The 16042-nt window shown below is 52.7% G+C and overlaps 2 protein-coding genes across 3 annotated transcripts in view; one reads left to right on the top strand and one right to left on the bottom strand.

Moving 5' to 3' along the window:
• LOC144104506 (angio-associated migratory cell protein) overlaps positions 1-16042 on the top strand; it is a 528250-nt gene that overhangs the window by 268786 nt on the left and 243422 nt on the right. The gene's annotated exons all lie outside the window — the stretch shown is intronic.
• LOC144105199 (uncharacterized) overlaps positions 1-16042 on the bottom strand; it is a 234322-nt gene that overhangs the window by 143228 nt on the left and 75052 nt on the right. Inside the window, exon 5 of the mRNA XM_077638345.1 lies at positions 815-928. Within this exon, the coding sequence (XP_077494471.1) occupies positions 815-928 (114 nt within the window). The remainder of the gene's footprint in view (positions 1-814; positions 929-16042) is intronic.

The following is a 16042-nucleotide window of genomic DNA, read 5'->3' as shown; positions in this document are numbered from 1 at the left end:
AAAATAAACAGGGCCTGCCTAGTGCGCTTAAGATTTTTTTACGACCATGGCCACAGCTGGGAAAATTCTTACAGCGGAAAGATGGTAGGCTTTTGCTCTACAAAAGTGCAGCTGAACTGCGCTTCTCCTACGAGCGGACAAATATGCTCTCGGGTGCTGTCATTCTCCTCCCGTAGTGATAAGAATAAGCAATGGTCAACATAGCCCAGACAAGCACCTTATTGTAGTCTCAATCAAGTCACATCAAATCAACAAGAATCATTGTCCCCGTACCGACACAATTAGGCTGGCCTATAAGCGGCACTGTAGCGGCATAGGATTAAAATCTTTCTTTCTAGACCACTGCTGCTTGCACAAACCCCCAGAGTGGAGTAGATCCTAGTTAGGGAGTAATTATACTCATTATCATTAACCAGAACGACGCCATGCGGCTAAAAAGGAAAACGCGCTTCCTTACAAGCTTCCCAGTAGAAACATTATTTCTAGTTCGAAGATGGAACCATAGACCACAGCCTCTTCGACCATGCTAAGCGGGATGATTTGCATGTGGCCCGGCGAGGCCAAATCAACCAACAATTGGAAGCATTTCCGCTTCTAGTTGCTGAATTTTTTTTACATGCGAAGCTTCTAATAAAGTCGTACATTTTTTGACAGCTGCGATCATGTGGATGCGAATGAGTATGACTGCTTTCTAATTAATACGTACCTTTCTTTCTTTACATTCGGGTTGTAGACCACGCGAGAGCCAAGCACCTGGCTGCAGCATACGTGCGTTGGCAGTTCTACCGGTGCGCCATTTCTTTGCTCGCCTCACCTGTGCAAGAGTCAGCTGGTCGCTAGCGTCGTCCATCTGTCGTGCTGCGTCAGCCAGCTTGGCCGCCAGCTCGGTCACCTGCGACTGCAGGGACTGGCGATCCGCATCGGCGTCCTGCGATGCGGAAGCACTTCGCTTTCTGCTCCCTCCTCCGCTTGGTTTTTCAAGTTCGAAAGAGAGAAATCTGTATAGTTGCGAATGTGCTCTAAGCAAGAGGAACGGCGGCCAAGACCAGAGGTTCCTGTGAGAGAGCCAGACGTTGAGAAACCAACTCACTTCCTTTCCCTATAAAAAATTTCTGTGGACAGTCTACAGACTGTCCATATACTTTTTCAATAAAAATATGTAGACTTTCTACTCAGAAACCTTATAGACTAGTCTATAGGGAATACAAATGTTACAGAAATCTAATAGACAATCTCTACATTTGTGGCCGCGCATGCTTAGCATACTTTTGTACATTGGCATGCATCTACCGAGTATGAAGAGACAAAAGAGAGCGATGTGATAGACTTCCTATTAATAGGAAGTCTATCACACGTGCACTTGTACGCGAACAAGGAATGATTGTTCATGCCCGTCTGATCGGCTCTCGGGTGAGAGCGGCAGTATTGTAAAAAAATATGTAAATAAATAAACCTTATAAGCGTTTAAACATTTTATAAACCCTTATATATTTAAAAATGGTTTAATGGCCCTGAAAGAACCAGGCACTGAACGGTGTTCTTCTGACCGCCGACGGTTGTTCTAGAGCCAGCCAGCAGCGCGCGCTGATCGATAGCACTGCCGCTACCACGTTGACACATCTTCGTCGTTACAATGGCCCCCGGGGATGAAAGGAGCCATCCTGGCGACTCAACGCGTAGTGCAGATCACGGGGTCATGGCAAGGCTTCAGACCACTGGTATGCTCCGTTTCACAACCACGACAGCGAAGGTCAGAGGAGGGTGTCAATGGTTCGATGACGTAGTTGACAGGGGAAGCTTGAGAGAGAACACGGTAAGGTCCGTGATATTTGGCGATGAATTTGGACGACAGGTCAGGGGAGCCAACAGGGATCCAGAGCCAAACAAGTGAGCCGTGGGAAGCGGTACGTGGGTTTGACCACCAGAATCTCGGCGCTCTTTTTGTCGATTTTGTTTTGGGAACGGGCGAGCTGGCGGCATTCCGACATACTTGGCAATTTCAGAAGCAGGCGCGCAGTCGGATGCATCTGGATGGTAGCGAAAAATTGTGTCAAGCATACTTGTCGGTTCCCGTCCGTAAAGAAAAAAGGACGGAGAATATCCGGTGGTGGACTGGACGGCGGTATTATATGCGTAGGTAACGAACAGAAGGACGAGGTCCCAGTTGTATCGTCCTCGAGCGGGACGACAGGAATGGACAGCCAGTGTGTCTGGATAACAAAGAACGTGCTTGTTTATTCAGCGCTGATACTTATAGCCGAAGGTGGAAAGGGGTTAGTGAAAACAGAGGGCGAGGGATAAGCACGTGGTAAGGAAGCCTACAGAGATAGCTTGCGTGCTTTCATCTGATATGATACATCCTCCTTCTCAACAGCTGTTCACCGCCAAGCTCAACACCGCTGGCTTGTCTGCTGAAAGTGTTGGTCGTAACCCAGACGCTCTGGTGGTCGCATCTGTCGTGTTGTCCTTCGCAGTGGCTGAAGCGCTGACTGCTCAGCTGGCGTCGGTGGAGCCACACTGGCAGTTGACCTTGTGACGATGCCCTGTTGCCGCCGAAATCTTCGTCGTCTGATGAGTCATCAGACCATTGTTCCTTCGTTGCCAAAAGGTGTCGGCGGTTGCGCCGAAGAATGGTATTGTCCTCTGTGCGCACGTGAAAGGCCCGCGGACCGGCCGATCCAACCACCTTGGCTTTTCGTGACCATGACTTGCTGTTCACACGTACCACGTCGTTGTTGCTCAGGCGTGGTAGAGCTCGCTCGTTGTGGCTTATCTGTCGGTGTTTTTTCACCCGTACAGTAGGCAGGGGATTGAAGTCCGGCACGGGTGTGCGCAGCCGCCTTCCTTGGAGCAGCTCGCCTGGAGACCGGCCATCTTCAGTAGGACTTGCCCTGTAATTCAACATGCCCTGCCAGAAACACTCGCTAGCAGCTTTCGTTTTCTTTAGAAAGCGCTTCACGATTTGTACACCCTTTTCCGCGAGCCCGTTAGATTGAGGATATTCCGGGCTTGATGTCACATGTTTGAAATCATAAAGCTGCGGAAAAAGAGCGAACTCCTGGCTGCTGAACTGCGGGCCGTTATTTGTGCAAACCTCGGCAGGGATGCCGTACCGGGAAAATACTGCACCTAGCTTATCGACAACCGAACTGGCTGTCGTGTCGGGCAGCAGCTCCACCTCTGGGAAATTGGACATCGAGTCGTAGACGCACAGATAATGTCTTCCGGAGTATTGAAAGAGGTCGACCCCGACACGGTGTCATGGTTGAGTAGGCGTTGCCCGAAGAATCAAAGGCTCTGATGGTTGCTTATAAGCATAAGTCTTGCACGTTGGACAACTTTCGATCAGAGACTGAATGTCAGAGTTTATGCTCGGCCAATAGACCATCTGCCTAGCCCTAGCTTTGCACTTCACCTGACCAAGATGACCTGCGTGAATCCGCTTTAGCATATCTCTGCGCATGCTTGTTGGAATTACTACTTTCGATCCTTTCAGGAGTATACCGTTGACCACGGAAAGTTCGGCAGCCACCGGTTTCAATGGACCGTCCCCAGTCTCTCCCCTCGCTAGCTTCCGCAGCACTACGCCAAGGTACGGATCGTTAGCAGTTTCTCGTGCAAGTTTCGCGGCTGTCTGTTCACTCACGAGTGCTGACACAACCGTCACCACGTGAACTTCGACGTCGCACGTGTCTGCAGGTGCCTTGTGGTCAGGAGCAGGAGACCGGGACAGCATATCAGCCAGGGCCATCTGTTTGCCGGGAACAAAGGTGAGGGTGTAATCGTATTTGAGCAATCGAAGGAAAAAAACGTTGCACCCTGAGCGGCATGTCGGCTATGCCTTTCTTTGATATGTTTATCAGCGGACTGTGGTCACTCTCGAGGATGAGTGGGCGGCCATAAACAAAATGACTTGGAATGAAGAAGATGAACCAGCCACGAAGCCAACGACGACGAAGCGCTCGCGCCGCCGGTTGGATGCTCGTGCTGGATGGAACACTGCCGCTTGTGTCTGGTCTCTCGGCTCTCTGCCTCGTAGTTTGCCTGTGCCAAGGTCTTCGTAGCCGGCGCTTCCATCGTGCCAATAAACCGCTCTACATTTGGTGGAGGTTGCTGTGTTTCCCTTTTCAACATCACCGTGGACCTTCGCAGCCGCACCATCCCGATGTCCACTACCAAGGCCAGTCAACAGCCCGCCGCCACGTCGCAGCTTCCCATCTTCTGGACTCTCACTCCGTACCGCCAGCGCCGATACCGTTCATCCCTCTGCCGCTTGCACAGCACGCGTCGTCATCGCCGATGTTTTGTATGTTGTCGAATTTTTAGCCCTCCGTGCCAGCTCCCATGACGTCATCCTTGGATGGGATTTTCTCTCCCTGCACAGTGCCGTCATTGACTGTGCCCGTGCGCACGTCGTCTTCTCTCCACTCTGCGATGCGCTCCTCGACGAGCCTCCGATTCGTTGTGCTGCTAAGCTTGTTGTCGCCGAGGGCACTGACATTCCCCCTGACAGTGCCGTGCTTGTCCCTGTTTGCGCCGCCTCAGTTTTTGACGCCACCGTTCTCTTCATGCCTTCCCCTGTACTTGCCTCTCGCCGACACCTATGTCTTCCCTTCGCCGTCATCGACATTCACCACGGTGCTGCCGCCATCCTCGTCTCTAACACTTCATTCTCCGCGCTCTCCCTGCTCCTTGGCGAGTGCCTCGGCCATTTTGAAACCGCTGCTTTGATCTCTCCCTTCGACACTGATGTAACCTCCTCCAGTGCCGAATTCGCTGCCCTCACCCCACGTGGTGCTACTCCAGCTTTGTCATCGGACATTTTCGACCGCTGCATTGACCGCGCTCTCGGCACTGCTCACCGCGCGCGGCTCCTTGCCCTGCTCAACCAGTTTCGCTCATCGTTTGACCACCAGTCGACTTCTTTGGGCCGTGCGACCACTGTCGAGCACCACATTGACACCGGAACCCATGCTCCTCTCCGTCAGCGCCCCTACCGTGTGTCGCCTCCCGAGCGCCGCGTCATAACTGAGCAAGTTGACGACATGCTACAACGCGGCATTATTCAACCTTCCGCCAGTCCTTGGTCGTCCCCAGTCGTCCTGGTTAAAAAGAAGGATGGCTCGATACGATTTTGCGTGGACTATCGCCGGCTCAACAAAATTACGCGCAAAGACGTCTACCCACTACCACGTATTGACGACGCCCTTGACTGCTTGCAAGGCGCCGAGTTGTTCTCCTCCCTGGATCTCCGTTCCGGCTGTTGGCAAGTCCCGATGGCTGAGTCCGACCGTCCTAAAACGGCGTTCGTCACCCCTGACGGACTCTATGAGTTCAACGTGATGCCATTCGGCCTCTGTAACGCTCCCGCAACGTTTGAACGAATGACGGACAACATCTTGCGCGGCCTGAAGTGGACTGTTTGTCTCTGCTATTTAGATGATGTTGTCGTGTTTTCGCCCGATTTTCCGACACATCTCAAGCGCTTGCGCCAGATACTGAGCTGCCTCACCAATGCTGGCCTTCAACTTAATCTCAAAAAATGTCACTTTGGTGCCCGGCAGCTGACAATACTCGGCCACCTCGTCTCCAAAGACGGCGTCCTACCCGATCCTGACAAACTCCGTGCTGTCGCTGACTTCCCTAAACCGACTTCTACAAAACAAGTGCGCCGATTTGTGGGTCTCTGCTCCTATTTTTGGCGATTTGTTCCCAATTTCGCCTCCATCGTCGTGCCCCTCACGAAACTTCTTAATGGTCCCGCCGACCTGTCTACGTGGGACTCGGCCTGCGACGACGCTTTTGCTGCGCTCCGTCGTTTTCTCACCTCACCACCTATCCTTCGACACTACGACCCCAGTGGCCCTACTGAAGTGCACACCGACGCAAGCGGAATCGGCCTCGGGGCTGTCCTTGCCCAGCGCAAGCCCGAATTTCCTGAATACGTCGTTGCGTACGCCAGCCGTGCCTTCACCAAGGCTGAGTCGAACTACACCGTGACGGAAAAGGAGTGTCTCGCCGTAGTGTGGGCTCTAACAAAATTCCGCCCATACTTATATGGCCGTCCGTTCACCGTCGTCACCGATCATCACGCTTTGTGCTGGTTGGCTTCACTCAAAGATCCCTTAGGGCGCCTAGGCCGCTGGGCCCTCCGTTTTCAGGAATTCGATATCACCGTAGTTTACCGATCGGGCCGCAAGCACTCCGACGCCGACGCCTTGTCCCGCTCCCCACTGCCCTCTCCTGCGCCCTCTTCGCCAATATCTGCATCCCTACTCGCAGCGCTCACTACCATGGACATGCCCCATCAACAACGCCAAGATCCATGGATTTCATCGTTGCTCGACGTACTTCGTGCACCCTCTACGGCCTCCTTCCCTCGAGCACTTCCTCGCCAGGCTTCCCATTTTGCCCTTCGCGACGGTCTTCTGTACCGGCGCAACTATCGTCCAGATGGCCGCAAGTGGCTTCTCGTGATTCCCCGACATCTCCGCACTGAGATTTGTGAACACCACCATGCCGATCCTCAGAGCGCTCACGCTGGCTCGCTGAAAACGTACGAGCGACTACGCCAGAGGTACTATTGGCGGGGCATGTACAACTTCGTTCGTCGCTACGTTCGCTCCTGCACGGCCTGTCAGCAGCGGAAGTCGACACCTCGCCCTTCGGCTGCCCCGTTACAGCCAATACCGTGTCCGGCTCGCCCTTTTGATCGTGTGGGCATCGACCTATATGGGCCACTTCCCTTCACGACCGCTGGGAATCGCAGGATCATAGTCGCCGTGGACCACCTCACTCGGTATGCTGAGACCGCTGCCCTACCTGCGGCTACTGCTCGCGATGTAGCCTTCTTCCTTCTTCATCACGTTGTCCTGCGTCACGGCGCTCCTCGCGAACTTCTCAGTGACCGCGGCCGTGTTTTCTTGTCTGAAGTTCTTCACGAGCTTCTCGCTGCGTGCCACACAGTCCACCGCACCACTACTGCTTACCACCCTCAAACCAACGGCCTCACCGAACGCTTCAACCGTACTCTTGGGGACATGATCGCCATGTACATTCACTCCGACAGCTCCAATTGGGATCAGGTTCTTCCGTTCGTCACCTATGCATATAACACCGCCTCTCAAGCAACCACCGGCTTTTCCCCATTCTTTCTTTTATTCGGACGCGAACCTTCTTGTATGTTGGATACAATCCTTCCCTACAACCCCGAAAGCTCTGAATATGCTTCCCTCTATGACATCACCCGCCATGCTGAGCAGTGCCGCCAGTTGGCTCGCTCCTTCACCGCCGAACGTCAAGGTCTCCGTACCCATGCTTCCGATCAAGACACGCCTGCGGTTCACTTCTCCACTGGCTCACTGGTCTGGCTCTCTGTTCCGAATACGTCAAAATTTTCGGCCAAGCACATCGGCCCTTACCGCATCTTGGAGCGTACGTCACCGGTCAACTACATTATCGAACCGGTGACACCTTCGGGCCATCGCCGCCGTGGCCGCGACGTCGTTCACGTCAGCCGCTTGAAGCCGTATTATAGCCCCCTTGTAGTCTCCTCTCCTTGAGTCGACAGGATGGCTCCCTCTTTCCGCCGGGGCACTTGGAATGAAGAAGATGAGCCAACCCCGAAGCCAACGACGACGAAGCGCTCGCGCCGCCGGTTGGATGCTCGTGCTGGATGGAACACTGCCGCTTGTGTCTGGTCTCTCGGCTCTCTGCCTCGTAGATTGCCTGTGCCGAGGTCTTCGTAGCCGGCGCTTCCATCGTGCCAATAAACCGCTCTACAGATTGAACTTTTCGCAACCGAACACCAAATCCAATGCCTCTTTTTCAATCTCAATATCTTCGTTCCGATTCGGTCAGCGCTCTTGACGCGTACGCTACCGGTTTCCAGCAATCCCCGTGACGTTGTAGGAGCGCCGAGCCAACGCCACTTTGAGAAGCATCTGCAGTCACTTTTGTCTGCAAGCATGGGTCAAATATGGCAAGCACTGGTGCTTCACTCAACTCTTGGCATATAGCTTGCCACTCGTTTTCGTGATTCGATGTCCAATCGAACATGGAGTCTTGTTTGAGTAGAGAACGAAGCGTCGACGTGCGCTGTGAAAGTGACGGCAGATACTTGCCGAAGTAGTTAACGACCCCGAGCAACCTCTGTACCGCCAATTTGTCTTGAGGCTTGGGCATTTTCAGAAGACCATCCACGAGATCGGGATTGGGCCTAATGCCCTTGTGGCTAATGATGTCTCCCAAGAACAAAACTTCTTGTACGCCGAACTTGCACTTGGATGCATTAAACGTTAGGCCCGCTTCTTCAGCTGCTTTAAGTGCACTGCGCAGCCTCTGGTCGTGTTCCGCCCTTGTCGCACCCCAAATCAGCACATCATCCACGTACACGCGTACGCCTGGGAGGCCATCGAAAACCTCGTTGAGGGCCTTCTGAAACACCTCGCTAGCTGATGCCACGCCGAATGAAAGTCGAAGAAACCGATATCGGCCGAAGGGGGTAGCAAATGTGCAGATCTTGGACGATTGCTCGTCTAGTGGGATTTGCTGAAATCCAGCATTTTCGTCGAGACGCGAGAAAAACTTCGCGCCTGCCAAGTCCGCTTCAATGTCCTCGCGGCGAGGCATTTGGTAGTGTTCTCTCTTCAAGCTTTCATTTATGCGTCTCGGGTCCATGCAAACTCTGAACTTGCCGTCTTTTTTTAACACAATGACAAGCAGGCTTACCCAGTCTGTAGGGCTGCTGACCTTCTGGATGATGCCTTCCTTTTCCATCCGGTCCAGTTCCGCACGGAGAGGCTCTCGCAGTGACAGGGGAACCTTTCGAGCTGGCTGGACGACTGGCAGGGCTTCCTTGTGCAGTACGATCTTGTATTCACGTGGGGCGCGTCCTATCCCGTGAAAAAGCCGTGGGAATTCCTTGACGATCGGTTCAGCTTGGCTCATCGTCACGTTTTCTACAGCGCGCTGGACGATCCTTAGCTTCTCGCTTGTTGCCAAGCCCAAGATAGCACTGTGGTCTTTCTTTACAACAAAAAATTCAGCCCACACCTTCTGGTCGCCAACCGTCATGGGTGCTGAAAACTTGCCGATATGTTTGATAACGTTACCCCCGTAGGATCTCAGAACAGCGCCGCTTGGCATCAGGGTAATGGCCTTAAGCTTGCGGAACATAGAGAGCGGCAAAACGTTCGCCTGCGACCCTGTATCAACCTTGAACCTCACGTTTTGGCCTTGAATGCATGCGTCCACTTGCCAGTCACGTTCTCTGTTAGCGCTGCCGACAGCGACGTCCAGCACCTCGAAGTCGTCGCTTTCATGCTGTACTTCGTAGACGTCATCTTGTTTCCTGCAGCAAGACGCGAAATGGTTTCGCCCATTACACGAGTAACAGGTTTTTCCGTAGGCTGGGCAGCATCTCGAAGCATGTCTGCGGTTGCACCGCGTACAATTTGGGTCGCGCCTGGACCCTGTCTGAGCACTCTTCCTGGCCGTAACAGCGCTCATATCAAGTTCTTCATTTGCCTTCCCCCAGACTTCGTTTTGGCGAGCTGAAGTCTCTGCCGCCTTGCATAAGGTGACAGCTTTCCCAAGGTCAGGTTTTTGTCCCTGAGCATCTTCTCTCGAAGCTTTGGCGAATTGGTTCCGAACACAACTTGGTCGCGCACCATATCATCTGTCATGGCCCCGAAGTTGCAGTGCTGCGCTTGTCTCTTTAGGGCACGTACAAACTGCTCGAAAGGTTCCTCCTCAATCTGACGACGTGAACGGAAGACGTACCTTTCGTGGATTTCGTTTTGTTGCTCCACGCAGTATTCTTCGAATTTGGCAATCACGGTGGCGTAGTCTTCCTAGCTTTTTTCCTCGGTGAACACAAAGTTGTTGAAAACGTCCAAGGCATCCTCTCCAGCAACGCTGAGCAGCAGGGCCGTCTTTGCCGCCTCCGATCTTGGCTTGTCGGTGCATGCCGTGGCTTGAAGAAAAAATTCGAACTTCTGACGAAATAGCCTCCAGTTTCTTCCTCCATCGGCGGTCAAACGCAGCGGTTCGGGCGGCCTTAGGTGCTCCATGGCGTCAATCCTTACGTTCGGCTAGCCCCGGAAGCTGTCGTTTTAACTGGTCGTCCTGATCCCACTTCTGACACCATGTATCGTCCTCGAGCGGGACGACAGGAATGGACAGCCAGTGTGTCTGGATAACAAAGAACGTGCTTGTTTATTCAGCGCTGATACTTATAGCCGAAGGTGGAAAGGGGTTAGTGAAAACAGAGGGCGAGGGATAAGCACGTGGTAAGGAAGCCTACAGAGATAGCTTGCGTGCTTTCATCTGATATGATACACCAGTTAGAATGGTCGGGACTGATGTAGATGGTGAGCATATCACCGAGTGTCCGGTCCGGTTAAACCGTTCGGTGAGGCCGTTGGTCTGAGGATGGTACGCTGTGCACGATGCGGCATTCTGCGAGGAGCGCCTGGACAACCTCTGACAAAAACACATGGCCGCGGTCGCTTAGAAGCTCACGAGGGGCGCAGTGGCGGAGAATGAGCTGGCGGAGAAAGAAGAAAGCCACATCTCGCGCTGTAGTCGCAGGAAGAGCCGCCTTTGCAGCATAGCGCGTGAGGTGGTCTATGGCGACTATAAACCAACGGTTACCAGAAGGGAAGAGGGCAGGGGCCCGTAAAGGTCGATGCCGACGCGATCAGAGGGACGGGCGGGGCAAAGTAATAGCTGCGACGGGCCAGAAATGCGCTGTGGTGGGAACTTGCGGCGTTGGCAGTCAAGGTATGAGTGAATGTACATGCGTAAAAAGCTGTACATTCCACGCCAGTAGTGCCGGTGCCGAAGTCGAGTGTAGATTTTCAAGACACCAGCATGAGCTGTCTGGGGGTCGGCATGGAAAGAGGCGCAGACTTCAGCTCGTAGTTGGCGAGGAATGACTAGGAGCCATTTTCGACCGTCGGGCATGTAATTACGATGATAGAGGACGCCGTCTTGCAGAGTGAAGTGGCGGGCTTGACGCCGAAGGGAGCGAGAGGCTGCCGCCGTAGGGCGCCCGGACAGATGGTGCACGGGAGATGTAATCCAGGGGTCCTTACGCTGTTCTACAAGCATGTTTGGTGGGCGCAACGAGGACAGCACTAAGCCAATGCCGGAGATGGTCGCAGTGTCGGAAGGCAGCGGAGAGAGGGAGAGGGCGTCAGCGTCAGAGTGCATGCGTCCGGAGCGGTAGACGAGAAGCGGTAGAGAAGCCCAGCGGCCAAGGCGACCCGATGGAACGACGACAGCCAGCGCAAAGCGTGATTATCGGTGACTGCGTCGATGGGTCACCGTAGAGGTATGGTCGAAATTTGGTTATCGCCCACAGAGGGCCAAACATTCCTTTTCTGTGACGGAGTACTTAATCTCATCCTCGGACAGCGTGCGGCTCGCATAGGCGACAACATATTCTTGAAATCCAGGTATTCGCTGGGCGAGCACAACACCGATGCCCACGCCGCTAGCATCCGTATGTACCTCTGTCGGCGCACTAGGGTCGTAATGAGGAAGGATGGAGGGTGAAGTAAGGAGCCAACGTAAGGTAACAAAAGCTTCATCGCACTGAGTGACCATGAGGGCAAAGAGCCCTGGGCTTGAAGCCGCGTCAAAGGCGAAATGATGGTAACGAAATTTCATATGAAGCGCCGAAAGTAGGAACAGAGGCCGATGAAACTCCGCAGTTCTTTGTAAAGTTCTTTGTAAGTTCTTTGTACGGCCTTGTAGAGTCGGCAACCGCGCGAAGCTTTGTCAGATCCGGAAAAATGCCCGCTTTGGATACGACATGACCGGGTATGGTCAGTTGATGAGCTCTGAAGTGGCATTTCTTCAAATTTAATTGCAGGCCGGTGGCGGTGAGGCAGGTCAACACTTGGCGTAGGCGAGTCAGATGTGTGGAGAAGTCTGCCGAGAAAACGACGATGTCGTCGAGGTAGCAGAGACACATTTTCCAGCGCAAGCCACGCAATACGTTATCCATCATGCGTTCGAATGTTGCGGGGGCATTGCAAAGGCCAAATGGCATGACGTTATATTCGTATAATCTGTCGGGCGTGACGAAAGCAGTTTTTTCACGGTCGGATTCGACCATGGGGATTTACCAATGTGCAGAACGCAGATCCAGGGACGAAAAGAATTCCGCACCTTGTATGCAATTGAGGGCATCATCTATGCGCGGCAGAGGATAGACACCTTTCCGAGTTATTGCGTTCAGGTGGCGATTCTCCACATAGAATCTTATGGAGCCATCTTTCTTTCAATCCATCACGACCGGGGATGACCAAGGGCTGTGCGACGGCTTTATATTCCCGCGCTCGAGCCTGTAGTCCACTTGCTATGTGGTGACTCGACGCTTTGTAGCTGGCACGCGATATGGGCGCTGTCGCAGAGGTGGATGGGAGTCAGTATCGATGCTATGGTGGAATCTGAAGAACGCACGAGGGGACACTGGCACGCGTCAAACGATGACCGAAATTGGTGCAACAGGTGGAACAGCTCGTCATGGTACGTAGAGCTGAGACCTTGATCGATGGCGCTATAGAGGATGTCAGCCGGCGATCGGGGTAACAAGGGAACAGGAATAAGAGAATCCAGCAATGGAGCAAGAACAGTTTCGCGTTCGTCGACGACTTGCAGGAGTTAAGCTGGTTCGACGCACCCAAGACATTCACCATGAATCAGGGTTACTGGAGATAAAAGCGGGTTGCTGACGAGCATGGCTGCTGTTCCGGAGGTCACCGTGAGGACAGCTAAGGGAAGCGGCATGTTTTTGCGGCAAAGGAATAACTCAGAGGGAGTAAAGGGTACAGGTACGGCGGGTTGGTCGCGTTTTGAGGCGCACGAGAGGGATACAAGGACGGAGGAGTTTGCAGGGAGCTCGACATCATGAGACAGATGTACTTTGGCCGGATACTCAGGGGACGGTTCGGCCCTGGAGGCGTTGGGCAGGGCAGAGAAGGTAACTTCGGCGCGGGCGCAATTGACGATGGTGGAATGCTCAGAAAGAAAGTTCCATCCAAGAATTACGTCATGGGAGCAAAAGGAGAGGATCATGAATTGACATATGTACAAGACTTCTTGAATAACGACTCATGCTGTGCATGTTTCGAGCGGCTCGACCTGTTCGGCGGTAGGAGTGTGAAGAAAAACTCCAGAAAATGGCGTCATAATTTTCTTCAGTTTTCGACCAAAATTTCGCGTCCATAAATGACAGCAGCCCCGGTGTCCACGAGAGCACACGTTGCAACACCTTCGACAAAAACATCAATAACGTTTGTTGGTGAGATCCGAGGCCTTGTAGGGTTCACAGGGGGCACAGCTCTTACCTCTGGAACTGCGCTCATTAATTTTCCGCAGTGGAAGGGCTGGCTCAACGGCGCCTAGGGGAGGTGGAACGGCGCCGCGGAGAAGAGGAGCAGCGAGAGGTAGCAGCTGGCGGTCGGTGGATAAGGCAGGAGGCAGGGGGTCAGCTTGTACGCGGTGTAGCTGCGTGTAAGACCCATACGCAGATTGCGGCAGGACGTCAGCAGGCGAAGAAGGACGACTGCGGCAGTGGCGGGCGACATGGCTGGCGAAGCCCCAGGCAAAGCAAACGGGCCTGTTGTCGCGAGTACCCACGGACGACCTTAGGGAGGGACGGCCGGCGCCAAGCAAGGCGACGGTTGTGCCACCCGAGCCCGATACGAGATAACAGACGGCGGTGTCGAAGACAGCGGCGCTTGAGTGGCGTCTTGAAAAGGGCACAAGAGATGGGATGGTGGTCTGGCCAGAATGGCGGCGTACGTAAGTGAGGCAGCCACAGGTTGCTGAAGCAGGGGTGGCAACGCCTCCGCGACCTGGGCTCGGATCATCTGCTGAAGGGTGGGAGTCAGCGCTTGTGGGAGGTCCCGAAATCTAAGGATGAGCGCTAGTTGACGTGCGGTCTCTTCTCTGATGAACTGCTGAATATCTTGCATGAGCTGCGGCCCTCCTGCGATCACGGCATCAGCGGAAAGGACCTCGGCATGCTGTACGGTGCGGCGAGTGAGGACGCGTTGCTTGCGGATCTCCTCGTAGCTCTGGCACCAGCTGATGACGGAGGCCACGGTTGCTGGCTGCTTGGCCAGAAGCAATTGAAACGCATCTTTATCAATACCCTTAATAATATTTTTATCTTATCAGCCTCGGACATATCAATGTTCACGCGCTTGCAAAGATCCACCACGTCCTCAGTATAGCTAGTGAATGTGAATATGTACCATAAAGGTGAATATGTACACACTGAACAAACCATAACCGCAGAACGAAGGAAGAAGAAAGAAAAACAACCCACAAACACTACCACACTGCATTTGTACACGTAACCATTGCAAACACCGGATAGTAGCACTGCACATTGGGCATCACCCTCCAATAATTCACAAACGACTCCTGCAATCGGCGCCTACGTTTTCGAAGCCCTTGATGTACTAACGAAAGGTATACTTTTGTAATGTTGGGCTCCAACGCAGTACCCCGGTGTTCAAGTGCTTAGCCTTTGTTAAATATTGCAGGGGTTGGTGTTGAGCCTGAATGATGGAGAACATCCCGTACAAGAATATGTGGAATTTCTCAATAGCTCAGACTATCGCCAAACACTCGCGTTCAATCGTAGAGTAGCGAGATTCGTGAGATAACTGTCGACTCGCATATGATACCGGGTGGAGGATTCCATCATGCTCCTGCAGGAGAACGGCGCCTATGTTGACCTCGGAAGCATCTGTGCGAAGCACAAGCTGCTTACTGAGAATTAGAGCTCTGAATATGGGCCTGCAGGTTAATGCGTTCTTGAGCTCGGCAAAAGCGGCTTGCCGCTGTGGTGTCCAAGAGACGAGGTTGTGTTCATTTTTGCGTGTCATCTCCACGAGCTGTTGGACTTGTCGGCATAGCCAGGGGTGAAATCGCGGTAGTACCCGGCAAGCCGAAAATGGAACGCACTTGCTTCTTTGTCTTTGGAAACGGTACGTTGACAAGCTTTTCCACCAACGTTTCCGACGGTCGAATGGTCCCTTCTTCAAGCTGGTGTCCAAGAAAAGAGATGTTAGTGGCTCCGATTTCACTCTTCTGCGGCTTGATCGTGAGGCCGGCCTCGCACACCCTGCTAAATACCGGTCTAAAGTCCAAAGATGTTCTTCCCAGGTAGAGGTCGCTACAAGAACGTCGTCAATGTAACGAACTGCATTGTCTATGTCTTGTAATAGAATGCGCATCAGGCGCGTAAAGATAGCCGATGCTGTCTTAATGCCGATGGGCATATAGACGAACCGATAGTGACCGGATTGGGTAGAAAACGCTGTTTTCGGTCTCGAAGCTTCCTAATGACACTTGCCAGTAGCCTTTAGCAAGGTCGAATTTAGGAATGTACACATTGGTTCCAACCTCGGTAAATATTACATCTGTCCTTGGAATGGGCTCTGCATCAGACGCAAGAACATCATTGATGCGCCGAAAGTCGATGCAAGTCCGATAGGTGTTTTATTTCTTTTTAATCAGAACGAGAGCGGAGTAGTATGGAGATTTGGAACGCTCAATGGCTCCTAATTTGATCCGAGCTGCTCGTTTCATAACATCCAAATATGATTCTCGGCTGAGCGTTACTAATATCAAATCTTCCATTGGTCTTACCCCCCTGTCATCACGACGTAAGATAGCAAGACTTTGCCTTTTTCACAAACTTTATTATAATTTCCCGCAATTACGTGAGAGCCTCATTCTGCCCCCCTTGAGATCCTCCCGACGTTTCTTTAATTGCAACAGTGTTCAGCGTTATCATGGTACCACTAAAGCTTTCAATAATTCATTTTTGTTATATCCGAGTGGAATGTACTCCCTGACGATATAGTCAATGAAACCAACTCAGTAAAATTTAAACACTTATTGACTGCTTATTTCTCTCCTCAATTCCTGTACAATGCCTTTTATTTACCTATTTATTGTCGTGGTAATTTCAGTGCGTTTACTGTGTTTATTTGTGCTTGCCATTTATATT

This window comes from Amblyomma americanum, chromosome 9, assembly GCF_052857255.1.
Source record: "Amblyomma americanum isolate KBUSLIRL-KWMA chromosome 9, ASM5285725v1, whole genome shotgun sequence".
NCBI classification, from domain to species: domain Eukaryota; kingdom Metazoa; phylum Arthropoda; class Arachnida; order Ixodida; family Ixodidae; genus Amblyomma; species Amblyomma americanum.
Note: the sequence above shows the minus strand (reverse complement) of the source record. Positions and strands in the feature narration are given on the sequence as shown.